Source organism: Ranitomeya variabilis, chromosome 6 (genome assembly GCF_051348905.1).
Source record: "Ranitomeya variabilis isolate aRanVar5 chromosome 6, aRanVar5.hap1, whole genome shotgun sequence".
In the NCBI taxonomy this organism is placed as follows: domain Eukaryota; kingdom Metazoa; phylum Chordata; class Amphibia; order Anura; family Dendrobatidae; genus Ranitomeya; species Ranitomeya variabilis.
The window spans coordinates 31345260-31372806 of NC_135237.1; the positions used below are offsets into that span (position 1 = coordinate 31345260).

A 27547-nucleotide genomic window follows, 5' to 3' on the forward strand; every position below is an offset into this window, starting at 1 on the left:
GATTCATGCCACCATACTTGGGCAAGTTCACACTAGTCGAAGAGAACGATGGCACCACCTGATTTGTGACTTTTGGGTTTATGTGGCATGGGGATACCTATGAATAACCATTCGCAGAGGTCGTCAACCATAGATTTCTTAATCCTATAGGTCTCACAGGGAACCATAGGGGGATCCACTAAGAATTGTCTGCTGTAAGGTTGTACGAATTGTAAAAAGTGGCACAAGTGGGATTTGACATTTTTTTTGCCTGACGCCATCACTATGGGGAACTCAATATATATGGATTTTATATCACTTAAAGGTGTTGTCCAGAACTTTATATTGATGGCCTATTCTTAGGTCATCAGTATCAGGTGCGACACCCGGAACCTCCGGCCAACGATCAGCTGTTCTCGGTGCTGGTGGCAGCCAGAAGTGATCAACAGAGCAGAACTACACGGCTCCGTCCGCTGTATAATGGTGGCAGCTGGGTACCCTGCTGTGACCACTCTATGGCTGACAGAGCTATGCAGATCCGCTCAGCTGAGCACTTCGCTGATCAGTTTTGGTGCCAAGTGTTGATACCAATCTATTTGATATTGATGACCCTTATCTTCAGGATAGGCCATAAACATAAAATCCTGGACAACCCCTTTAATCTCCGGTAGCTTACTGGGCCTGCCATTCAAGCGACTTTTCAGAATAAACCATCATGACAAATAACACTATTTCTGACCATTATAAGACTTGCATCCTGCACTTTTTCACCAGTTTTCTCCTCTATAACCAGTTTTCAGTTCTCTCTGAGCTAGTGGTCGAGGACTCACTTGCTGCTATGATGTCTCTCATACACAGCACACACAGACATAAGGGATTCCTGCTCTCCTGTCTCTATGTAGAACATGCTCAGGAGCAGCAAACAGGACATTATACAGCAGTACTGAGCATTGTAGCTGTGAATCCAACACTGGGGTTGGATAAACAGAAGAAAGCTGCAGCACGGCTTGGGTACGTCTGTGCCTCTGCTCACCTGCCATAGCCTTCAATAGGCAGCTGTAATCTGATCACTCCATGAGCTGGCAATCGCTCTTATTTCGATCAATACTATTATTATGCTTGACTTTTATGCACTTTATATTCTTAATATTTTTTTTTTATAGTACTTCACCACAATAGTGGACTGCAACACTATAGATATATTCCTATCATTTGCATTACCTAGCATTATCCGCCGCATCACTTATCTTTCAGCACCTTGTGAGAGCAGGATTTATATTTATCTATTCTGACTCCATCTTTGTTTCTTACATGCATCTCTTTCCTTGCAAGATGGAGTCTATGATCAGATAAGGTGGTCTTTGTCTAGAGAAAACAGAAAAGTGGGAGAAATGAAGCTAAGAGACACACCTAGACTCTTCTGATGGGTGTAGACAGTATTACCTTTAGCCAATGAGATTTATGTATGCTAATGCCAGCGCACATTTAGAGAGAAGCTGAGCCAATGACATTGCTACAATGAATGTGCAAGAAATGTCTATGTATACCAGTGACTGATGATGTATTGGAGAGATCTGCTTTGATGCTCAGTGTATCAGCGTGGCTCTTCCGTGCACACATTTGAATTTTACGACTTAATTTGGAGCAGGCACAATGTCTAGAACGTCCCACATTATGCGGCGATGACAACCTTTTGATTTTTAACTTTTTTTTTTATATGTATTACTTAATAACAATTATTTGTTTTATAAAGCCTAAGCATTCACTTCTCCTTTGTTACTGAGCAGCATGAGTTCTCAGTTCATGATTATACTCCAATATGGATTTTAGCAGATTTTCAGAGTTAATGATGACTTCAGGCAGTGGTGGAAGTGACTTAAAGTGGAGAAAGGAGTTTTTTTTCCCCTCAAAACATCACAAAGTTTTGTTCTACTCACTTGTGCAATCGATTTATACAGAGGGTGTTGGAATGAGACTGACCATTGAAGTATCTGTGATGTGAGTGCCCTCTGGTGGTCGATAAACACTATTTGTTGGGAAGCCGAAGTATTTAGTTTCTGATACAATTATCATGGTATACCATAACCATATTCAATAAAAAACCATAAAGAAAAATTGAGCAAGAAGCACAAGTTCACTTATGGGCAAACGTTTCCTCTATATGATATAATTTCCTCATTGTATTACAAGTGATCCCGGGAATAGAGAACGTTACCCGGAGCTGCGCTAGTGCTGTCGTACAGTATGGGGGCACGTGTAGAGGATAGACCCCTGGTTGGGGGTGCAGGGAGTAGATTACAATGGCCCTCGATGGAGAGCACTATACCAGTGTACTCCTGGCCTTAGATGCTAGAAGTGTAATAAGAAATTTTAGTATTGCCCTTATAAATGATTTAGGCACTGATAGTGCTACTTCCAGGTCTCTCTTTGTAAATCATTTAGACACCGATAGCATTGTCCCCTAAACTCTCTGTAATTGATGTAGGGACAGACAGAGCTGACTCCTGATCTCTCTTTGCAGATGTTGGCACAGATAGTACTCCTCTCAATAAATAATGCTGCTACAGATTGTATCGCCTTTCTGTCGATATAAAACTACAGATAGTACTGCCTCCCTGTAAATATAGGTACAGATAGTACTGCCTTCCTGTCTCTTTCTTAAAATAATGTAGGTATAGATAATGCTGTCTCCACTCTATAAAAAAAGTTGGTACAATAGTACTTTCATTTAAATATAAAGGTATCGATAGGACTGCCTCCCTGTAACTATAAAGGTACAGATAGTACTGCTTTCCTGTCTCTTTCTTAAAATGATGTAGGTATATAAAATGCTATCTCCTGTCTATAAAAAAAATACTGCTTCCATGTAAATATACAGATACTTCTGCTTTCCGGTCTCTCTCTTTAAATGATGTAAGTACAGATAATGCTGCTTCCTTCTCTGTATAAGTAATGTTGGCACAGATAGTACTGCTTCCTTGCCTTTTTGTGCACAAGCTGTAGGTACAGATGTTGCTGCCTTCTTGTCTCTAAAAATAAGGTAGTTACAGATAATAGTGACTTACTGTTTCTTCATGTGAACAATGTAGGCACAGGCTTGCCTACTCTCATGGTAAATGATGTAAGCACAGATAGTACTGCTTGACTCTGATGATTTCCATTGGTGGAATGGCAGTAAATCAAATATTATATTTTACGTGGGTCCTGTGAACATGACTTTTTGTGGGTTGTAATATATAAAGTTTATAAGGCAGTAATAATATAGATAGGACACTGATATACCCTACTTCTTTATAATAAATATTATCATCTGATATCTATTGGAAAGTTTTGCACTTTTTCACCAAAATCCAATAATCTTTTGCCCCTAAAATCCTCTTTTGGAGCTTCATATAAAATGATTTCTAATATCAGATGATGATGGTTGTGTGCGCTGATCTTCCTACAGAGCACCTTGTCATAAGGCGACCCTGTCAATCACGCCATCGTCCCGCCCACAACACAACATGCCAACATAATTACCGTAATCAATAAAAGACAAAAATTAGCTTCTTCTGTATTTTTTATTATTGCATTTATTTTCTAACAATAATTATATCCACTGACAAGAGGTTTGCTTACATTGACAAATGGCATTTTATCACAGGCATTGGAAGGCCTAAGCCACACTGGCAATACGAGAATAATGGTCTCTTATTTTAGAGTTAACAGAGATGGGTCCTTGTGTAGGACCTCAATGAATTAACTAGTTGTGCAGCTATCGGGTGCATCTATTTCTCTGGAGGACCTGGAGTCTTCATGAACTACAACTGTTTTTGTGCAATACTTCGGTTCTCCTGTGGGAGTGCTGCAGGGAAAGTGAGCACTTGCTGTCAGATTTCACATTGGATCACACCTGATCAATAGAGGACATCCTGTGATCAGCTTATAACAAAAAGAATCGTTCAAACCAGAATCTTTTTGGTTTTCACATCACTATTAATTATCACCTGTGTAGCCTAGGCCAAAGAGTAGTCAGAGTACAGCAGATGGGTGATCATTGTAGGCTAGCAAAAATTAGAGCAAATCAAAGGATGGGTCCGGACAATACACAAAAATATCAATAAAAACAGCACCGGAAGCAGCCACAAATAAAATAACACTAATTTGAACGGGTTCATGTCATGCAAAATAAATATTCCAATACCCAGAAGCACCAGCACTTGTAAGCAGCTGTGAAATTACATATTTTCTCAAAATAAAAATCCAAACAAAAATAAAAAAGAAGACTTTCTACAGGTCTCAAGACGTGGATTCTGTATCTAATACAGTGGCAGATTTGTGGTGGTGGCAATGGAGGTTTTTCATGGCTCACTGATGTCCCCGGTTGCTAGTGATGGGATTGGAGGAGCTTTCAAGAATGTTTCATCGGCGTTTTATGTGCAAGGTAGAAAAAGCGACCACCATTTTTAGACTTTTTGAAAATTAAAATCTCTAGATAAAATATTACAGATGGCACAGCAATGGATTAGACAGTCTGGTGGACGGATGACCACGTTCACCTGGAGCAAGGTTTAAAAGGATTATGTATAGGACTAGAAAAACCATGGCTGCTTTCTACCAGAAACAACGTCTCACCTCTAAGCTGAAGTGAACGAGGTTGAGCTGCAGTACCACACACAACCTGTGGACACGTGTGGCACTGTTTCTGGAAGAATGCAGCCATGAATAACTGTGGGTTAAAAGTCTTTTGTGAAATATAACTGGCATATTGAGTGGTTGATTAAAAGGGGAAGTATGAGATTAGAAAAAAAAGAGTCTGCCATGAAAGTTCACCATTCATGTTCATTGGTCGTGTCTCAGCCCCACTGAGTTCAAGTTCAGTAGTCCTTTATGATACTACCAGTCACATACTATCATTTTCTCACTAACATCATTCCAGGAGTGAACAAGTCACTGTCTCCTCCCAAGGTCAGCACATTCCTCTTCTGCTGCTGGCACCTTTCCCATGATTTCATTGGCTACAGAGGGTTCTAGTCCCGCGCTTCGCTACGATCAGTGATTGGCTACAGAAGGTTCTATTCCCGTACTTCCTTATGATCAGTGATTGGCTACAGAAGGTTCTAATCCCGCCCACTTTCACTGTGATCTTCTCTACGATCAGTGATTGGCTAACTAGTTGAACATGACAAGTAGAATTGGACTCCACGTTATCTAGACCTCCTGCAACCAATTTATGACTTAGCAGCCAAAAAGATTGGGTTTCTATGAGTGTATGTAGGAGGCATGGCTGAGATTTGTTTAGCAATGAATCCCCGATAGTTTGTAGAGCACTATAACTTAGTGATCTGATTATTAGGGGGCTCCTATTTCAGGTAGCAGCTTTTCAGCTGGTGTGTGGCCTCCATACCCCCAAGCACATGCAGACAGATGGTCCTTAGATATATTAACATGGCGCCATATGGCAATTTTGCCTGGAACCTCCTGTTTCAATCACCATTATACACTGGTCTAGGTACAAGCCTAAAGTAAATCTAAATGTCATTCTGGAGATTACCTATGGGGTTTCTTCCATGACTTCAACACTAAAGCACTATGCTTATGATGAGCCAGTTTGCTCTGTAGGGTTCCAACCTATGGGATACACCTTGATATATGTCATGTCCTCGTCATTGTTTATACAGGCCTGGAACTGCTCCTAATATGGTTTGGATCAGAAGAAGTCCTATCCTAAGGTAATTAATGTTAAAGTCCAAGAGAACTCACTTCAAAAAGAGGTTCTCTGGGAAAAACAAAAAATAAATTAAGGACATGTAATTAAGAATAATTTCCTAAATACCTTTAATTGCAAATTGTTAGGTAGGAAATCACTGTGGAAGTAAACTAGACTAGATCCTTCTACACTGACCGAAACGTGCCCTAACATGGTAATAGGACAGATGCATGTGAAGTAGGAAGCTCACACTACTATCCTGCTGTCCACCCTGTCTATCATCTAATTCTGGAGATACCAGCAATTTGAAGGTAAGAAGAGGCTGCTCACACTGCTGTCCACCATGTTTATCTGATCTAACATTGGACATACCAGGGGTGCACAGATACGAATAGACTTCCGACACTGCTGTCCACCCAACGTATCCGATCTAATACTGGGGATACTAGGAGTGCGGAAAAAAGAAGAGTCTGCTCACACTGCTGTCCTGCTATCTATCCTGTCTATCTGATCAAATTCTGGGGATACCAGAGGTGCTGAGGTAAGAAGAGTCTGCTCACACTGCTGTCCTGCTATCTACCCTGTCTATCTGATCAAATTCTGGGGATACCAGAGGTGCTGAGGTAAGAAGAGTCTGCTCACACTGCTGTCTACCCTGTCTATCTGATCAAATTCTGGGGATACCAGAGTTGCTGAGGTAAGAAGAGTCTGCTCACACTGCTGTCCTGCTATCTACCCTGTCTATCTGATCAAATTCTGGGGCTACCAGAGGTGCTGAGGTAAGAAGAGTCTGCTCACACTGCTGTCCTGCTATCTACCCTGTCTATCTGATCAAATTCTGGGGATACCATAGGAGCTGGGGTAAGAAGAGTCTGCTCACACTGCAGTCCTGCTATTTACCCTGTCTATCTGACCAAATTCTGGGGATACCTGAGGTGCTGAGGTAATAAGTGGCAGTCCACAATCATGCATTTATGATCTAATACTCGAGATATCAGAGGTGATGAGGTAAGAAGAGGCTGCTCACACTGCTGAATGCTGAGTGGCAGCATGGATTTGTACTCCAGGTCACCGCAGCAGAGCTTCCTATTGCACATGTTCACATGCTCCTGTCCTAGTAACATTCTAGTATAAGCCATCTTAATGTACTTTACTTAGTCATTACCTCCCTATACAAAACAATCATGATTTTCTAAATAAAGCTAATTATGAATTCATTCTAAATGACATTTTCTCTTTTTTTGAACACTCCGAGAACCCCTTTCTGCAACGTTCTGTAATGCCCATGTTTCACAGTCTTATATTATATTGTATTATTAATGAATATAAACACCTCCATTCCAAAGAAATACCTTTAGGGATAAGAATATACAATTATCAAAGACATTCACAAGTTTGTACAATCATCAACAAATGTCAGTGTGTTCACAAACCGAGGCAACATATCTGGAATGAACTCATAAAACACAACAAAATTCCCCCCCAAAAAATAATAATGACAACGGTTCAGCCACAGCCGGGAGGGAACTTAACTTAAAGTTTTGTACCTGGGGGATCGTACACAGCAGTAAAGGTCAGAGGCCGCTGGCTCGGACCTAAGGTTGGAACAGATACATTTTGGGGCGTTTGAGGAGCAAGTTCTATTCCTTGACCTGGCTGTGTGGTCCAAGAACGGATTGGTGACCTCTGACGTTGTTCTATATTCTACTCTTCTTCATCATCATCATCATCATCATCATCCTGTTTTTCTAAAGACTCAGAAGAGCTTTTTACAAAAGTACAAACTTCTTGCATTTCCCTTCAGCTTTTGTAAAGCTATATTATGGGAGTTGCGGGTTATTTGCAATGGGCTGAATATTTACTGGTGACACCAGATATTTAGTCTATTACATGTATAGCGAGCGTAGTCACCATACAGGAAACCATGAAGAAGGGAGGAATGAAAAATGCAAAGAAGCAGGGTACAAGGCATTTTATTTGTATTCAATTACAGAATAGGATTTTGCAAGTGGAGTTAATTTTTAAAAGATATGGACAGATTTGGGGATTTATATATTTTTTCTCTTATTTTATTGTATTTTAGGCTAAAAATTATTTTTGCGGTTGGTTTGCACCATTTGTCCTTCCGAGTCACAGCACTGACCTGGAGATAACCTGCATTGCCAAGCTGCTGTCCACCTTGTCCATCTGATCTGATATTGAAGATAGCAAGGGTGCTGAGGTGAGAAGACGCTGCTCACACTGCTGTCCACCATGTCTATCTGATCTAATACTGGGGTGAAACCAGAATTGCTGGGGTAAGAAGAGGCTGCACACACTGCTGTCCACCATGTCTATCTGATCTAATACTGGGGATACCAGGGGTGCTGATGTAAGAAGAGGCTGCACACACTGCTGTCCACCATGTCTATCTGATCTAATACTGGGGATACCAGGGGTGCAGATGTAAGAAGAGGCTGCTCACACTGCTGTCCACCATGTCTATCTGATCTAATACTGGGGTGAAACCAGAATTGCTGGGGTAAGAAGAGGCTGCACACACTGCTGTCCACCATGTCTATCTGATCTAATACTGGGGATACCAGGGGTGCTGATGTAAGAAGAGGCTGCACACACTGCTGTCCACCATGTCTATCTGATCTAATACTGGGGATACCAGGGGTGCTGATGTAAGAAGAGGCTGCTCACACTGCTGTCCACCATGTCTATCTGATCTAGTACTGGTGATACCAGAAGTGCTGATGTAGGAAGACACTGCTCACTCTGCTGCCCATCATGTCTATCTGATCTAATGCCGATGTAAGAATTGACTGCTCACACAGCTGTCCACTCTGTCTGATTTAATACTGGAGATATCATGAGTGCAGAAATAATAAAAGGCTGCTCACACTGTATGTCTGATCTGATACTGGAGATAACAGGGGTGCATAGGTAAGAAGTAACTGCTCACTCTGCTGTTTATCCTTTCTCTCTGATCTAATACTGGATATACCAGGTTGCTGAGGTAAGAAGAGGCTGCTCACACTGCTGTCCACCCTGTCTGTCTGATCTAATAGTAGAGCTACCAGGAGTGCTGAGGTAAGATGAAGTTGCTCACACGGCTGTCCATACTTTTTTTAAAATCTGATCTAGTACTAGAGATACCATGGATGCTTAGTTAAGAGGCTGCTCACACTGCTGTCCACTCTGTCTGTCTGATTTAATACTGGAGATATCACGGATGCAGAAATAAGAAAAAGATGGTCAAACTGATGTCCACCCTTTCTATCTGATCTAATACTAAAGATGTCTGAGGTTCTGAGGTAAGAAGAGGCTTCTCACACTGCTGTTCACCCTGTCTATCTGATCTAGAACTGGTGATACCAGAAGTGCCGATGTAGGAAGAGGCTGCTCATACTACTGTCCACCCTGTCTTTCTGATGTAACACTGGAGATACCAGGGGTGCTGATGTAGGAAGAGGCTGCCCACACTGCTGTCCAACCTGTTTATCTGATCTAATACTGAAGATACCCGGGGTGCTGATGTAGGAAGAGGCTCCTCATGATGTCCACCCTTTGTATCTGATCTAATACTAAAGATGTCTGAGGTTCTGAGGTAAGAAGAGGCTTCTCACACTGCTGTTCACCCTGTCTATCTGATCTAGAACTGGTGATACCAGAAGTGCCGATGTAGGAAGAGGCTGCTCATACTACTGTCCACCCTGTCTTTCTGATGTAACACTGGAGATACCAGGGGTGCTGATGTAGGAAGAGGCTGCCCACACTGCTGTCCAACCTGTTTATCTGATCTAATACTGAAGATACCCGGGGTGCTGATGTAGGAAGAGGCTCCTCATGATGTCCACCCTTTGTATCTGATCTAATACTAAAGATGTCTGAGGTTCTGAGGTAAGAAGAGGCTGCTCACACTGCTGTTCACCCTTTCTGATGTAACACTGGAGACACCAGGGGTGCTGATGTAGGAAGAGGCTGCTCACACTGCTGTCCAACCTGTTTATCTGTTCTACTACTGAAGATACCAGGGGTACTGATGTAGGAAGCGGCTCCTCATGACGTTCACCCTTTCTGAATGCAGAGTGGCTACTGTGACTTGTACTGTCTGGCTCTCTCCAGGTCACGGCATCGGAGCTTCTGCCTGCACATGCTCACAGGCTCCTGTCCTTTTGACATTATAGGATGGGTTTCCATCAATCAATGTAACAAGATAACGGCCATTCTAATGTACTATGGCGATTACCTTCCTAATTGGTGTGATTTGCTAATTAAACGTGTTTAGGAATTTAATTAAAATTATATATATATTTTCTTTTTTAACTTTTTCAATCGTTAGAGAACACGTTTTAAGCAATGTTTTGCAATATGATTATCTCCCCCACTGCCTGATATGACTCTTTATTTCCTTGCATTCTTCAGAATGAGTTAACAGAGAATCCGTCAGTAAGCTGATCCTAAAGGAGTGTTCTTCAACTATTATCTGTTCTTCTGTGTTAACTGAAGAGGACAGACTACATTGGAGTTGTCAGAACTTTGATCTGGTTATAAATTAGCTGAGAGGAGCTCAGAAAATGACAAGATTAAGAGTTACAAACAGGAGCTCACTGACGGATTCTCACTTAACTCATTCTGCAGCCTGCAAAAGACAAACATTGCAAATTTTTTAATAAAACCCAATTGCAAAAATTCTTTTTAGCCCAAAATAGAAGCATTTAAGTGAAAAATAAATAAATTTAAGCAGAACCGATAAAGTATCAAACTATTACAAAGCGTCAGCTCACGCCCCATTATATCCTTCATCCCTCATCTGTGCCCGATTTAATGGCAGATTTCCACTGCGTATAAACACATCTGCATGCAATAAACGTCGTCAATGATATTACCACTTTCTCGGTAGATATAGTTTAATATGTTTGATTTCAACAAAATGAGGTACTGACAAATGCAGGGTGCAATATATTTTCCAGTTTTACTGCATGAAAGAAAATAATATATATATATATAAATACATATATCCGATAATTCCAGAATACTGTACAGCGAGCGTGACGGTTCACAGATACTGAGAAATGAGGATGGATCACGGTACTCAGACAATGACTAAGGGGGTCTCCCATCCCCTGAAATCATCGCACAGCACTAGGATCTGCCAACACTTTATGATCGGTGGAGGATCATACTCCTCTGCGGGATTCACAGGTGCAAGACCCCCACTCGATGATCTCAGATTTCATAGCGATATAACATCACTTTATGAGAATATCCCTTTAAGAAGGCCCGTCACTTAATATGGTGGAGGCTGCCACTTTGTCCAGTTTGCTAGAAAGATACACAACCACTACAGTCGGCTATGGACATTAGTTCTGGTTTATGTCAAAAGGTTTCTGCTCACAGTCGAAAGGCCCAGACAGAACCCAAGGTAGGAAAAGGATCCGGAATGTGGAAATTCTGTGCGGATTTCATCCCCTTAAGTACACGGCTAAGTTTCATTTTTGCACTTTTGCTCTCCTTCTTTTTTTTTTATAAATACATAACATTTTTTTTATTTGTTGGAAGAATTTTAGTCTTGCATGGCACTCTAATAAAATGTAGAAGAGACCGGGGGAAAAAAAAAAGTTTTACCATAGTTTTTTGGGGTTTGTTTTGACGGCGTTCACTGATGATTGTCAAGGCCAGTACAAACACAGTGATACCAAACTTGGCCAAGCGTCTGAAATAAGAGCTGATATAAGAGGTAAATATCAACCATTCATCAATTTACAAATATCAATTTAACTTACAAGAGTGAACATTTCAGACTCTTGACCAACTGAAGAAAGAAACACAAATTCAAAAGTCTACATATAGATAACAGTCTATTCTTCCTGGCTTACTGAAAACAGACGTCTGGTGAATTAAGATAAAATGCTGTGCCGTCACAACGGTAAATATTTTAGTAGTTAAAACAAATTAAGAACTTTCAAATATATATTATTTTTCTTTGTGTCGTCATATTCTGAGATCTGTAACTTTTTTATTTGTCCGGCAAAACACCACCGTACATCAGACTTTTACAGACGCAGTGAAACCAAATATATTTTTTCTTTTTTTCTTATTTTTAACTGAAAGGAAAAAGGTAAATGATTCAAATTATTATTTTTTTATTATATAATTTTTTTTAACTTTTTTTAAATTTATTTTTCACTTTTTTTGCTTTATTAGACTTTTTCCTTTTCACTTGAACCTGCGATTGTTTGATTTCTTGCTCTTTGTGTACTACAAACCAATGTATGGCTGTACGTAGACCTAATTACAAATGACGCTTTCCAGTATAGTCCAGCCTGCGGCCGTGCTTCACGGTAGCACCAAAATGGCTGAGATCATGTCATGGGGAGCATGCCTGGAACAGTTGCCTAATTGGGGTCGAACAGCATTTGGCAGAGGTATTTAAGGGGTTAAACAGGAGTAATCACTGCTGTTAAGAGAGAGATGTTGGCTCAATAGCGGCTCAACACACCCCAACCAGCTCCATAACAGATACATCCATCATGGAGCGTTAGAGAGTGAATATATCATTATATTTCGGGCTTTGTATCTATATATATCTCTATATAATATGTATACCTCCAAATCTCCTGCATTTACGTAAATTTAAAAGATAGCTATCAGCAGCCACCACTAGAGGGAGCTCACAGCACACTGTATTATTACTGAGGTCATAAACAGTCTGCGCTGAGCTCCCTCTAGTGGTGGCTGCAGGCAGCCACAATTCTATACTTTGTCAGCGTGTTATCCAGGGGGTTTGGAGCTCTGTATCCGTAAAACAAAGCGCCGATTGCTAAAGAGATATATTGTGAAATGACTCCGTACAGAATTTTGGTCCTAAAAATGATATAGAGATAACAGCTAAAATATACGTCTGCACTGTGTATGGGTGAGAGGGCTATCTTCCAGCATGTGCTCACAGACGCCATGACACTTATGATATACTGGTTTATTCTTCGCGGTGGCGGCCAAAGCGTTGTGGAATATTTCTAGGACTCCATTAGTTGCAGGCGTCTACTCAGATGATGCTGTAAGCTTTGGAGGAGCGATGATGGCTTCGTCTTTAACCTTGAAGTTGACCAATTTTTGGCAAACAAAACTGATATGATAGCAGAAAGTAAAAGCGAAGAAGTTAGGAGTTGTCCTCCTGACCCATAACCGGCAGCGCCCGGAGGATCGGATACAGTACAAATCGGACTCTTGTCATAGAAATGTCCTGGCAGTCCCGGAGTTATGGCTCGTGGGGGCTCTGAGCGGGGTCTTCCGATGTGTTCTCGTGCCGAACCCGCGGTAGTTGCTGGTCCTGTTCCTTCTTACGGAGCCGTTCTTTCTGCTTCTCCATCTTTTCGTTGGCTTTTCGGACTTTTTCGATTGTTACTTTCATGTCCTTGATTTTTTTTTTAATGATCGTTCTGTCTTGTGCATTTAACCCGAGAGCCTAAAGCAAATCAAAGTGGATGGGATGGTTACATACAAAATTAGGGGTTCACAACAAGCGCCTGGGGGTCCCATGCGGCCTGTACGTAGGTGGACTAGTCTATGGAGGCAATGTGTGATCCCGTTGACTGCATGGGTGGAGGATTTTTTTTTAGCCAATTTAAAGGGGTATCCCGATCTTAGACATTTATGGCATAAAATGTTTATTTATGGTATATGAGACTCACAAATGAGACCCCCATCTATCTCCAGCCCCCCATAACAACGGCTGCTGCGTCCAGGCAGAAAATGAATGCAAACTGCACAGTTCTCTCTCTTCACATCTAAGGGAGTCCCAGACACAGCTGTGCCCGTCTTCCCCCCACGTGTCCGTGAACAGAAGGGGCGGAGGTGGATACAGCTGAGTACACTGGCTTGGACAGCTCCCATAGAGGTGAATGGAGAGCAAAGACTGGATGCAGCAGTCAGGGGTCATGTCACCTGGCAGGACTGAGGTCAGAAGACCCTTGTTCTGGAGGGGTGGGACGTGCAGTTAGAAAAAATAATGGAATACCCCTTTAAAAGTGCAACACATGCAAAGCTGTCCTTGTGTTATGTCACCTCCAGGCCTGAGGGGGCGCTGCACAATGGGTCTTCTCTACAAGAGAGCTTCTTAGGAATGGTGCATTGTGGTCCCAGGACTAGAAAACGTTGTGCAGGGTTTATACAGTATATATACGTCGCATCCACGCGCTTTATTCCTTACCTTCAGCCTCGCGCTGTCCAGCTGGAGAAGCTGCTCACCGTTGACATTCTGGGCAGCGAATTCGGAAACGCAGTGATCCAAGTTCAGAGTCATTAACCAGTTGGTCACTTGCTGCGAGCTCCATTCTAGGGGGGTCCGACTTTGCCACTGACTGTGTTTTGGAGACTGACTTTCATCTAGAATCTGCAAGAAATGTTTATGGGAGAACTTATGGTCTATCCGACTATAGAACGTGCGGCAGAGGAGACGATGATGGGAATGAAGATACATACCGCGGCATGTAAAAGTTTGGGCACCCCTGGTCAAAATTACTGTTATTGTGAACAGTTAGTTAAGTTGAAGATGAAATGATTTCTAAAAGGATTAAAATGACTGATGACACATTTCCTTTGCATTTTGGGCAATATATACATATGCATATATATATATATGTGTATGTGTGTGTGTGTGTATATATATATATATACAGCTCTGGCAAAAATTAAGAGACCACTGCAAAATGTTCAGCCTGTCTGATTTTTCTCTTTTTAGATATATTTTTCAGTAAAATCTAAATTGTTCTTTAATTCTGTAAACTTCAGTATTTCAAAGCAATAAATTTTGTATTTATTTTCTGAAAATGAGTAATTTTCAAAATAATAAAAAACCCAGTGCTTTCAGACCTCAAATAATGCAAAGGAAACAAGTTCATAATCGTTTAGAAACAACAATACTAATGTTTTAACTCGGGGAGAGTTCAGAAATCAATATTTTGTGGAATAACCATGATTTTTAATCCCAGCTTTCATGCGTCGTGGCATGCTTTCCACCAGTCTTTCACACTGCTTCTGGGTGACCTTATGCCGCTCCTAGTACAATAATGTCAGCAGTTCTTCTTTGTTTGATGGCTTGTGACTATCCATCTACCTGGTCATCTAATGGTTAGATAGAGACCTGGAGAGGCGGACAAGCCACCGTGTCTTGCACCCACTGTGAAATTTGGTGTAGGATCGGTGATGATCTGGAGATGCTTCAGCAAGGCTGGAATTGGGCAGGTTAATCTTTGTGAAGGACGTATGAATCAAGCCGCATACAAGGTTATCCTGGAAAAACAGTGGATTCCTTCTGCTCAGGCAATGTTCCCCAACTCTGAGGACTGGTTTCTCCAGCAGGACAATGCGCCATGCCACACAGCCAGGTCAATCAAGGTGTGGATGAAGGACCACCACATCAAATCCCTGTCATGGGCAGCCCAATCTCCAGACCTGAACCCCACTGAAAACCTCTGGAATGTAATCAAGAGGAAGATGGATAGTCACAAGCCATCAAACAAAGAAGAACTGCTGACATTATTGTACCAGGAGCAGCGTGAAAGACTGGTGGAAAGCATGCCAAGACGCATGAAAGCTGTGATTAAAAATCATGGTTATTCCACAAAATATTGATGCCTGAACTCTTCCTGAGTTATAACATTAACATTGTTGTTTCTAAATGATTATGAACTTGTTTTCTTTGCATTATTTGAGGTCTGAAAGCACTGGGTTTTTTTTTCGTAATTTTTCACCATTTCTCCTTTTCAGAAAAAAAATACAAAATTTATTGCTTGGAACTTCGGAGACATGGTGTCAGAAGTTTATAGACTAAAAGAACAATTTACATTTTACTCCAAAATATACCTATAAAGAGAAAAATCAGACAAATTGAACATTTTGCAGCGGTCTCTTAATTTTTGCCAGAACTGTATGTAATCAGAAAAAAAACAGGCAGAGGGAGTGCAAGGAGATACAAAAATGGGGATTATCTTTGTGGAGGGCGATGAATGATTGACAGAAAAGAAAAAAAATAAGCAAACCAGGACAGAGTAATAAGAAAAGTGATAAGACGTAGCGGAATCAATCAAGGAGGACTCACCTCGTCATCTATCATATCCAGGCTCTACACAAGGTGGGGGAAAAACACAAGACAAAGAGAAAAATGAAAAATCATAAAAGACACAGAAAAGTGATTTTTAGTCAGTGCATTAGAGGAAGCAAAACCACAAAGTGCAGAAATGACCCAGGACAGCGATGGACGTAACAGATCGTGGTCCATTAGTGCCAGCAACTCCACCTCCGGAAGCTGCCATAAAGGCGGAATATACTGGGAAAATACATGTAACCTGAGGACAGAACGTCCTAATTCACGGCAGCCTGCAGTCTGCATATACAGAATGTTGTAAACTCTGGCGGACATTGTACCTTTGTCTGGAGGAATCCCCCGTTCACTTTCTTGAAAAGTTGTAACATTTTGCTCCAAAACCCTCCCGACTTTTTTTCCTCTTCTGAAGGATCATTCCCTTCCCCCCCTCTCGGAGAGATTTCTGCCTCTGTATCTAGGATAAATGATCAGGACGCATTCTGGTTGTAGTGTAGGAATCTTATTCTACGAGGTCAAATTTTTTTCTTGCTTTTATTTATTTTAAATGCAGCAGGTCAATTTTTTCAGTATTTTTACGCTGTTTTTTTTTTTACAGTAAAACAAATGCTAACAAAAGCGCAGCAACAAAGCATTTAAAAAAAATAATAAAATAAGGGAATTTATGCCTCATTTTTCCAACCAATCATATATAAAAAAAGTTCAATTAATCAGATTTTTCTAGAAATAATAATAATGAAAAAAAAAAAGTTGCCAAATTCCAGAGCCGGACACTGCCCTATAGAGACACCGAAGATGACGTTTCACTATGTAAAAGTGCAGAAGACCCCATGAAGGAGGTTTTCCAGGAATACTAATGGATGGCCTACCCCGAGATTGTTAGGATCACCGATCAACATGTGATCAGTTTGATCACTGATCCCAAGGAGGATCCCAGTACTGATTGGTTATCGTGGCAATTACCTCATCTGAGGACAGAGCTAACGAGTGAGATCTCTCGGCAAACTTTGGTTCCACCACAAGACCGCTCAGGTCCGCAGAACTGGTGCTGCTGGGACTGAAGTCGTCGCTCGCCGTCACGTTCTGGAATCACAAGTCACACACATGAGTTACTATACAATCTAGTCTTAGGTTACAAAGGCCCAGAAAACTCCACCCCCATAAAAAGCACACTTTGGCCAAATCCAAGGTCTGAATTTGGAGACAATTTATTATTTTAATTTCCATATTTGGGGTTAAAAAATCATTTATGCAGTTGGGTTTCTTTAACATTTTTGCCTCCTGTGTTGCATGGTCTATTCCTAGCTGCAGGATGAGTTAACAGGGAATCTGTCAGTGAGCTCGCTCTGATAGTCTGACAAGAGAGATTGTAACTCTCTTATCTGTCTTTTTCTGAGCTCCTCTAAAACAATTTATGATTACAGTTCTCTTCAAAATTTCCATTCACTGGGAAACAAAGAGCCTATAAAAGCCAAATGAGGCAAAACTTGGAAACAAAGAACCTATAAATGCCAAATGGGGCAAAACTTGGAAACAAAGAACCTATAAATGCCAAATGGGGCAAAACTTGGAAACAAAGAGCCTATAAAAGCCAAATGGGGCAAAACTTGGAAACAAAGAGCCTATAAAAGCCAAATAGGGCCTATAAAAGCAAAATAGGGCAAAACTTGGAAACAAAGAACCTATAAAAGCCAAATGGGGCAAAACTTGGAAACAAAGAACCTATAAAAGTCAAATAGGGCAAAACTTGGAAACAAAGAGCCTATAAAAGCCAAATAGGGCCTATAAAAGCCAAATAGGGCAAAACTTGGAAACAAAGAGCCTATAAAAGCCAAATAGGGCAAAACTTGGAAACAAAGAACCTATAAAAGCCAAATGGGGCAAACCTTGGAAACAAAGAGCCTATAAAAGCCAAATAGGGCAAAATTTGGAAACTAAGAGCCTATAAAAGCCAAATTGGGCAAAACTTGGAAACAAAGAAACTATAAAAGCCAAATAGGGCAAAACTTGGAAACAAAGAACCTATAAAAGCCAAATGGGGCAAAACTTGGAAACAAAGAGCCTATAAAAGCCAAATGGGGCAAAATTTGGAAACAAAGAGCCTCTAAAAGCCAAATAGGGCAAAACTTGGAATGAAAGTCAAAGGCAAAAATGATTTTTAGCCTGAAATATAGGCATTTAAATAAAAAAGTACCACTGCTTTAAAATTAGTATTTGTGGGTGACAACAACCAATATGGCGACCATCACCGCTCACTCAGCCAGTCCAGGCTCATAAATGGCACATGCAGAATATATCCATGGGAGCGTAGGGAAAAAATGAGTGTCGGTATTGCGTCTCCTGCAGCTATTTTTTTCTTATAGCCTTGCACCCACTACAACCCCAAAATATGCATTTGGGAGCCTCCTTAAAAAATGTCTTCCCAAGAATTGTATCTCCAGAAGTTTGGGAGATCTGACATTTTTTCCGCAGCCTCCTGGACATTTCCGAAAGATTTGGCAAATATAATTGATGTCACCAAATCCTCTGCGCCCTCCGTCCTCACACAGCCATCTGTTCTCCTAGTATTTGTAGAACCCAACGCCGTACGTGCCAACATTCCCAATCTTGGGAGAACTAGACCACAACTAGGGACAGAGATTAGGAAAACCACTCCAAAAAGTTTTGAGAAACTTTCCATAAAACTTTTTCTCTTGTTTTGGTCCCTTCCCTTGTTTTTGGCTTACAAATATTTATGTAAAATGCACATGCGCCAACATATAAAGGTAGTCTGTGAGCGCAAAATGACTGTTCAAACAAAGCACGGGCCCTCGGTGCACCTTTTATTATGGCTGATCAGTTCAGGGCACCTTCCCACCTACTGACTGACAGCTTTAACTTTCCAGGAGTCAGAGGAGGGTGGTAGATGGGAAGGTGGCACTCAACTGCTCGGCCAAAAAAAGGGTGAACCATTTTGTCTGTGCTTGGTTTGAGCAGTCATTTTTCTCTGACAGACTCCCTTTAAATCACCAATGTATCTGAAAAAGGCACTTTGCATAATCCCGCTGCCTCTTTGGTGATCGCGATTAATGGATTTTCCTGTCGATATGGGGACTGTTGGCAAGTATAAAAAATACTGTCATGTGAAAGGGACCTTAAAAGGGAACCTGTCAGCAGGATTGTGCACAGCAATAACCACAAGACGGATTTCATCACCAGGTATCATTGTAATCAGTATAACGGCGCCGACCTGACACTGTCTGTAGGTTGCTGTGCACAATCCTGCTGACAGGTTCCCTTTAAACACAGTCATCAAGTGAAATGATGAAAATGTTATTTCTCTGCAGCTACCACTAGGGGGAGCTCACTGCAGACTGATTCATCATTCACTTCAAAACAATCTGTATAGTGAGCTCCCCCTAGTGGTGACTATAAGGAGACAGAATGTTACCTGTGGAGCTTTGTGGTAGTAAAAAATATATATATATTAAAGTAGGAAAAGAAAAGAACATGAAAAAAATAAAACATTTGCAAGTTACTGTATTTCAGACATTAAAATAAGAATGAATATAGGAAGCCAAAATACTGTACCAAGCGACACGTATTGCGAGCTACAGACGGCCAGAAAGAGAAGCACTGCGAGAGAAACAGCAGACAGATGGGAAGCGTTAGACATGAGATGAGTGTTAGACAGTGAGAGACGGCGAGGCAGACAGGAGGCGAAACAATGGAATCAGACACCAAGAATTCTCTGGACTCATACCCACAGGAATGAAATGTAAATATATATATATATATATATATATATATATATAAATATATATATATACACGGATCACACGCACACACGTGTATATATAGCCATGAAATGTCAAAATTTGCGGTCATGTTATTTCTTCAGAGATGGAAACCATCAGCAAGGATCTCCGAGAAGCGAGTGTGAATGCCCATGAATGTGGGAAGGGTTATATGGCCATTTCTATACAATATGGAGACCACTACAGCGAGAGAGATTATTCACAAGTGGAAAACAGTCAAGAGACAATCTCCCCAGGAGTGGACGAAAAATCATCCAAAGTCATTGGCGCAATGTTTAGAAAAACTGCAAATACCCAAGAGCTACAGCTCAGACCATAAAGGCCTGAGAATGTCAAATGTTCATCATACACGTGTATGATGGCTGCACATAGACAGTATACGGTATATAGAAGTGCAGCCACAAACTTTCCTTACATAAAATGGCTACTTGAAGTTTCCACCGAAATGGATATAAGTTCCAGCAATCTTTTTTTCTAGTTATCACATTTTTTTTTCTACCTACTCCTGGAAGAACTCTTAATCTAAAAGTTGACGACAATTCCTTTAAGAATGGATCAGCCATAGCCATCAGCTGATTACAGGTCTGTCTTTTTGGCACCAGCGGTTTGTTGTTTTTTTTTAGCCAAGAGAAGATGCAGGCCGCCAGACGTTTTTCATGGAGCGGCCTCTACAGGCCAAACATAGAACTGTGCGGTGTCCATGCAGATGTACAGAAGGATGGGTCCTCATGAGACAGTGGCCTTCAATTTACATCCTACTAGAAGAAAATAAATGTGGCCAAGTAGTGACCAAAGCCCCGAGCCTACCTTCCTCTCTATGCTGTCCTCTCCGTCAGTGGAGCTAATGCTGTCTCCTAACCGCGCCCTGGAGGGTTTATGTCGCTTGCTCTTTACTAGGAGATGTGCTCGAGTCTTCAGAACCTTGGAATCTAGCCTCTCCGTTTCTGGGATCGCTTCATTAAAGCCTGCAAGAGAAATATCTGTAAAATAAAAGAAAAAAGTCTATCTACAAAACACTGACCAGCACCTCCATACAGTGTGAACAGGTGCAAGCCGCAATCACAGCACAGTGTACAAAAAAAAAAAAAGAGCACAGCGGCCTCTGTAAGGGCCAAAATATCTGCAAACACTGAATGCATGAGATCTGTACTGCATTATTGCTAAATAAAATGTACTTCCAAAAATGAAGGTTCTTAGCGCATAAATTGCACAATTCATGTGTGCCCATCAACCACGGCAAGGTGACCTTTGTCTGGTTGGTACTTACCCAAATACTTATTATAATAGGTAGTTAGATAATAGATAAGAGATAGATAATTATCTGTTATCTATCTATTATCTATCATCTATCTATTATTTATTATCTCTCTATCAATTATCTATTATCTCTCTATTATTTATCATCTATATATTATCTATGATCTATTATTTATCTATCTAATATCTATCATCTATTATCTATCTATCTATCATCTATTATCTATCTATCTATCTATCTATCTATTATCTATCTATCATCTATTATCTATCTATCATCTATTATCTAACTCTCTATCTATTGATCCATTTACTATAAACAGTCATGGCCGAAAGTGTAAGTGTGACACCCTTGAAATTGTTCCAGAAAATGAAGTATTTCTCTCAGAAAATTATTGCAATTACACATGTTTTGTTTTACACATGTTGATTTCCTTTGTGTGGATTGGAACAACATAAAAAAAACAAAGGAAAAAAAGGCAAATTGGATATAATTTCGCATAAAACCCCAAAAATTGGCTGGACAAAATTGTTGTCACCTTTCTAAAATTGTGGATAAACAATTTTGTTTCAAACACGTGATGCTCGTTCCAACTCATCTGTGACAAGTAACAGGTGTGCGCAATATGAAAATCACACCTGAAACCAGATAATAAAGGAGAAGGTGACTCAATCTTTGCATTGTGTGTCTGTGTGTGCAACACTAAGCATGGAGAACAGAAAGAGGAGAGGAGAACTGTCTGAGGACTTGGGAAACAGAATTATTGAAAAATATCAACAATGTCAAGGTTACAAGTCCACCTCCTGAGATCTTGAAGAAGCTTGTTTGTGGTTATAGGAAGGGATTGATTGCAGTTATTTATTCCAAAGGACGTGCAACCAAATATTAAGTTGAGGGTGCCAAATACTTGATTTTTTGGAACAATTTTATGGGTGCCAACACTTTCGGCCATGATTATACTTATCTCATTTCTCTCTATCTATCTCATAAATATCTATCTACAAGAAACAGCTGACTTAGCGCTCTAAAAATAATGTGCAAAAGTTAAAGAAATTTATTGGCTCAATGTTTCAGTTCATGGTCTAAACCTTTCTCCAGCTTAATCTATCTATCTATCTATCTATCTATCTATCTATCTATCTATCTATCTATCTATCTATCTATCTATCTATCTATCTATCATCTACAGTGGGGAAAATAAGTATTTGATACCCTGCTGATTTTGTAAGTTTGCCCACTGACAAAGACATGAACAGTCTATAATTTTAAGGGTAGGTTAATTTTAACATTGAGAGATAGAATATCAAAAATAAAATAAAGAAAATCACATTGTATGAATTCTAAGACATAATACTTGGTGGTAAAACCCTTGTTGGAAAGCACAGAAGTCCGATGTTTTTTGCAGTTGATGATGAGGTTTGCGCACATGTCAGGAGGAATTTTGCTCCACTCCTCTTTGCAGATCATCTCTAAATCATTAAGATTTTGAGGCTGTCACTTGCCAACTCGGAGTTTCAACTCCCTCCATAAGTTTTCTATGGGATTAAGGTCTGGAGACTGGCTAGGCCACTTCATGGCGTTAATGTGCCTCTTGTTGAGCCACTTCTTTGTTGCCTTGGCTGTATGTTTTGGGTCATTGTCTTACTGGAAGACCCAGCCACGACCCATTTTTAATGTCCTGGCATAGGTAAGGAGGTTGTCACTCAGGATTTTACAGAACATGGCTCCATCCTTCCTTTTTCCCATTGATGCGGTGAAGCAGTCCTGTGCCCAAAACATAATGTTTCCACCTCGATGCTTGACAGTGGGGATGGTGTTCTTTGGGTCATAGGCAGCATTTTTCTTCCTCCAAACACAGGGAGTTTAGTTAACCCTAGAACGCATACCCATAGAAATCTATACATTCACGCACCTGGGGCCTTTTAGGCCTGTTTACAATTATCATGGAATAACTCAAAAATACTTTTCAAAATTTATTTTACAATTGCAAGGTAAGGATGCATTCCAACTAGCGCTGGGGTCCGCCAGGAGGGGATCCGTAATCGATCTGACTTCCTGGTGACCCCAGCTAAGGCTGGCGGAATCCTGGAGTCACCAGGAGGTCAGATCCATTATGGATCCCCTTCTGGCGAACCCCAGCGCTACTGGGAACACAGCCTAAGGCTACGTTCACATTTGCGTTGTTGTGTGTTGTGTCGGCGACGCTTCGGCGACGCAACGCACAACACATGCAAAACGCATTGTTTTGTGACGCATGCGTCCTTTTTTTGTATGATTTTGGACGCAAAAAAAATGCAACTTGCTGCGTCCTCTGCGCCCTGACGCGTGCGCCCAAAAAGACGCGTGCGTCACAAAACGCAACACAACGCATGTCCATGCGTCCCCATGTTAAATATAGGGGCGCACAACGCTAATGTTATTAGTGGGGAAGCATAGTCAATGGTTCATGGCTTAGCCACATTTACATCCTCGGGCAGTTGCAATAGGGGTGGGTGTCGGTTATGCTGGGGCTTCCCTTCTATTAGAGGGGAATTGGTCACTGTACCTTAGATTATTGTCCCTCCCCCACCCAAATGTACCACCCCACCCTTATTTTGCACTTTACTGCTCGATTTGACTGAATTTATATTTTATATGGTCCTATGACTGCACCCCTGCTACTTTTTTATGTGTGCATACCCATGCTGGTGTACCTATGAGTCATACACCTTATCCTCAAACACTTGTGTCGTTTTTAGTTTTTTGTACTTTGCCAATAAAATTTATAGTTTGCATACTACATTGATTATGCCGTGCATTTTTTTGCTTTGGGGCATTATGCTCTTTGTAGTTTATTAAGTATATATATACCTGAGGATTACCTAGATTTTCAAAATTCTAAATAAAGTACTTTTACAGAAAATAGAAAACAAGTAACCTGGCAGGCCTGCGAGGCCCCAGGTATGCGTTCTAGGGTTAATGCCAAAGACCTCAGTTTTTGCCTCATCTGACCACAGCACCTTCTCCCAATCACTCACAGAATCCTCCAGGTGTTCATTGGAAACTTCAGAGGGGCCTGCACATCTGCCTTCTTGAGCCGGGGGACCTTGCGGGCACTGCAGGATTTTAAACCTTTACGGTGTAATGTGTTACCAATGGATTTCTTGGTGACTGTGGTCCCAGCTGCCTTGAGATCATTAACAAGTTCTCCCCGTGTAGTTTTAGGCTGATCTCTCACCTTCCTCATGATCACGGATACCCCACGAGGTGAGATTTTGCATGGTGCCCCAGATCGATGTCGATTGACCGTCATTTTGTATTTCTTCCATTTTCTTACTATTGCACCAACGGTTGTCTCCTTCTCACCCAGCTTCTTACTTATGGTTTTGTAGCCCATTCCAGCTTTGTGCAGGTCTATGATCTTGTCCCTGACATCCTTATAAAGCTCTTTGGTCTTGCCCATGTTGTAGAGGTTAGAGTCTGACTGATTAAGTCTGTGAACAGGAGTCTTTTATAAAGGTGACTATGTAAGACAGCTGTCTATAATGCAGGTAATGAGTTGAATAGGAGCCAGAACTCTTAGGGTACGTGCACAGTTGCGGATTCCATTGCGGATTTTTCCACGCGGATTCTGCAGAATCTGCAGATAAAATGCCCTGCGCGGATTTACTGCATATTTTGTGCAGTTTTTGTGCCGATTTCACCTGCGCTTTTTACACCCACGGATTCCTATAATGTAATAGGTGTAAAACGCTGCAGACTCCGTACAAAGAATTGACATGCTGCGGAGAATAATCCGCTGCGTTTCCGCGCTGAATTTTCCGCATGTGCACTGCGGATTTGGTTTTCCATAGGTTTACATGGTACTGTACAACGCATGGAAAACTGCTGCGGATCCGCAGCCAAATCCGCAACGAGTGCACATACCCTTAATGGTTGGTAAGGGATCAAATACTTATTTCTCGCTGCAAAATGCAAATAAATTTATATAATTTATACAATGTGATTTTCTGGGTTTTATGTTTGATATTCTATCTCTCAATGTTAAAACTAACCTACTTTTAACCCCGTCCCGACCTCTGCCATACTATTACTGCGGAGGTCAGATCCCCCGCTTTGATGTGGGCTCCGGCGGTGAGCCCACCTCAAAGTCGCGACATGTCAGCTGTTTTGTACAGCTGACATGTGCCCGCAATAGCGGCGAGTGAAATCGCGATTCACCCGCCGCTATTAACCAGTTAAATGCCGCTGTCAAACGCTGACAGCGGCATTTATCCTGCGCTTCCGGCCGCGCGGCTGGAAATGATCGCATTGCCAACCCCCATCACATGATCGGGGGTCGGCGATGTGTCAGGACAGTAACCATAGAGGTCCTTGAGACCTCTATGGTTACTGATGCCGGCCTGCTGTGAGCGCCACCCTGTGGTCGGCGCTCATAACAAGCCTGCATTTCTGCTGCATAGCAGCGATCTGGTGATCGCTGCTATGTAGCTGAGCCGATCGAGTTGTGCCAGCTTCTAGCCTCCCATGGAGGCTATTGAAGCATGGCAAAAGTAAAAAAAAAATGTTTTAAAAAAAATATGAAAAAAATAAAAAAAATACATAAGTTTAAATCACCCCCCTTTCAAAATAATATAAACCCCCCCCCCCAAACCTACACATATTTGGTATTGCCGTGTTCAGAATCGCCCGATCTATCAATAAAAAAAAGGATTAACCTGATCGCTAAATGGCGTAGCGAGAAAAAAATTCGAAACGCCAGAATTACGTTTTTTTGGTTGCCGCGACTGCATTAAAATGTAATAAAGGGAGATCAAAAGAATGTATCTGCACAAAAGTGGTATCAGTAAAAACACCAGCTCGGCACGCAAAAAATAAGCCCTTACCAGACCCCAGATCACAAAAAATTGAGACGCTACAGGTAACGGAAAATTGCGCGATTTTTATTTTTTTTTTAGCAAAGTTTGGATTTTTTTTTTACCACTTAGATAAAACGTAACCTAGACATATTTGGTGTCTATGAACTCGTAATGACCTGTAGAATCAACATGGCAGGTCAGTTTTAGCATTTAGTGAACCTAGCAAAAAAGCCAAACAAAAAACAAGTGTGGGATTGCACTTTTTTTTGCAATTTCACTGCACTTGGAATTTTTTTCCCGTTTTCTAGTACACGACATGCTAAAACCAATGATGTCGTTTGAAAAGTGCAACTTGTCTCGCAAAAACAAGCCCTCACATGGCCATATTGATGGAAAAATAAAAAAGTTATGGCTCTGGGAAAGAGGGAAGTGAAAAACGAGAGCGCAAAAACGGAAAAGGGCAAGGTCATGAAGGGGTTAAAATATAGACTGTTCGTGTTTTTCAGAGATTCCAAAACCTCAAATAACAACTTGATGATTGACGTTCTGTTCTTAGTATTTTCTGGACGGTCTCTGTGCTGCTCTGTTCACACTTGCGTCTGGTCCTATATTAGGAGCCTCTGCTCCGGAATGCTGCTGCGTTATTGTTTATGGTAAAATAACAGAATCCCACAAAAGTGTTTAATACCCCGACAAGATACAAAATGGCCAGGAAAAGCTTTTAGGAAATCTGTTCCACTGGAACACAAAGACATCTCTATAACTGTTTAGCTTGGTGACGAGTTATACTCCCAATATCCCTGGTAGTCTAGGGTGGGGAACAGATTAGTCACAGACATAGTAACAATCCTTTAATAATGTCATTCCAGGTGATAAAATCCAGGATGGTAAATGGGTTCATTGTGACGTCCCTGGTGGTCTAGAGTAGTAATTGTTTTAATAGTAACATTCCATGGGGTCTAAAGTAGGAAATGTGTTAATTCCTACATGTCAGGTGGTCTATGGTTGTAGATGGATTCAGTGTTGTATTCCTGGTGGTCTACGGTTGTAGATGGACATGGATTATTTGTAATATCCCAGGTGGTCTAGTGTTGTAGATGGACAAAGATTAATTCTGACATCCCAGGTGGTCTAGTGTTGTTAGATGGATTAATTATGATATCCCTGTTGGTCTAAGGTTGTAAATTGGTTAGCTTTGACATGATCTAGTAAATGGCTTCATTGTTATACCCCTGCAGTCTAGATTTTTTAAATTGGATTAATTGTCACATCCCAGGTGGTCTAGAGTTGTATATTGGATTTATTGTCTAGGGTTGTACATAGGGTAATTGCAACAATTATGATAGTTTAGGGTTGCAAATGAGTTAATTTCAACATCCCTGGTGGTCTACGGTAGTAAATTGGTAAACTGACATCTCTGGTGGACTACAGTTGTAAACTGTGACATGTCTGGTGGTCTAAGGTTGTAAATTGTGACATCTCTGGTGGTCTAGGGTTGTAAATTGTGACATCTCGGGTGGTCTAGGGTTGTAAATTGTGACATCTCGGGTGGTCTAGGGTTGTAAATTGTGACATCTCGGGTGGTCCAGGGTTGTAAATTGTGACATCTCGCGTGGTCCAGGGTTGTAAATTGTGACATCTCTGGTGGTCTAGGGTTGTAAATTGCGACATCTCTGGTGGTCTAGGGTTGTAAATTGTGACATCTCTGGTGGTCTAGGGTTGTAAATTGCGACATCTCTGGTGGTCTAGGGTTGTAAATTGCGACATCTCTGGTGGTCTAGCGTTGTTAATGGCGACATCTCTGGTGGTCTAGCGTTGTTAATGGCGACATCTCTGGTGGTCTAGTGTTGTAAATTGCGACATCTCTAGTGGTCTAGAGTTGTAAATGGC

At 41.2% G+C, this 27547-nt stretch overlaps 1 protein-coding gene across 5 annotated transcripts in view; it reads right to left on the reverse strand.

Moving 5' to 3' along the window:
* Positions 1 to 10615: 10615 nt before the first annotated feature.
* The window catches only part of PPP1R9A (protein phosphatase 1 regulatory subunit 9A), a 187915-nt gene continuing 170983 nt past the window's right edge, over positions 10616 to 27547 (reverse strand). For 2 of the 5 annotated variants that reach the window (XM_077268154.1, XM_077268152.1), the window contains 5 exons: positions 20369 to 20526; positions 16728 to 16847; positions 15762 to 15785; positions 13872 to 14054; positions 10616 to 13127 (listed from right to left, as the gene is read on the reverse strand). In XM_077268154.1, coding sequence (XP_077124269.1) covers positions 12921 to 13127; positions 13872 to 14054; positions 15762 to 15785; positions 16728 to 16847; positions 20369 to 20526 — 692 coding nt within the window. In that variant the 3' untranslated portion in view covers positions 10616 to 12920. The remainder of the gene's footprint in view (positions 13128 to 13871; positions 14055 to 15761; positions 15786 to 16727; positions 16848 to 20368; positions 20527 to 27547) is intronic. The other 3 variants (XM_077268155.1, XM_077268153.1, XR_013216747.1) reach the window with 2 other exon arrangements.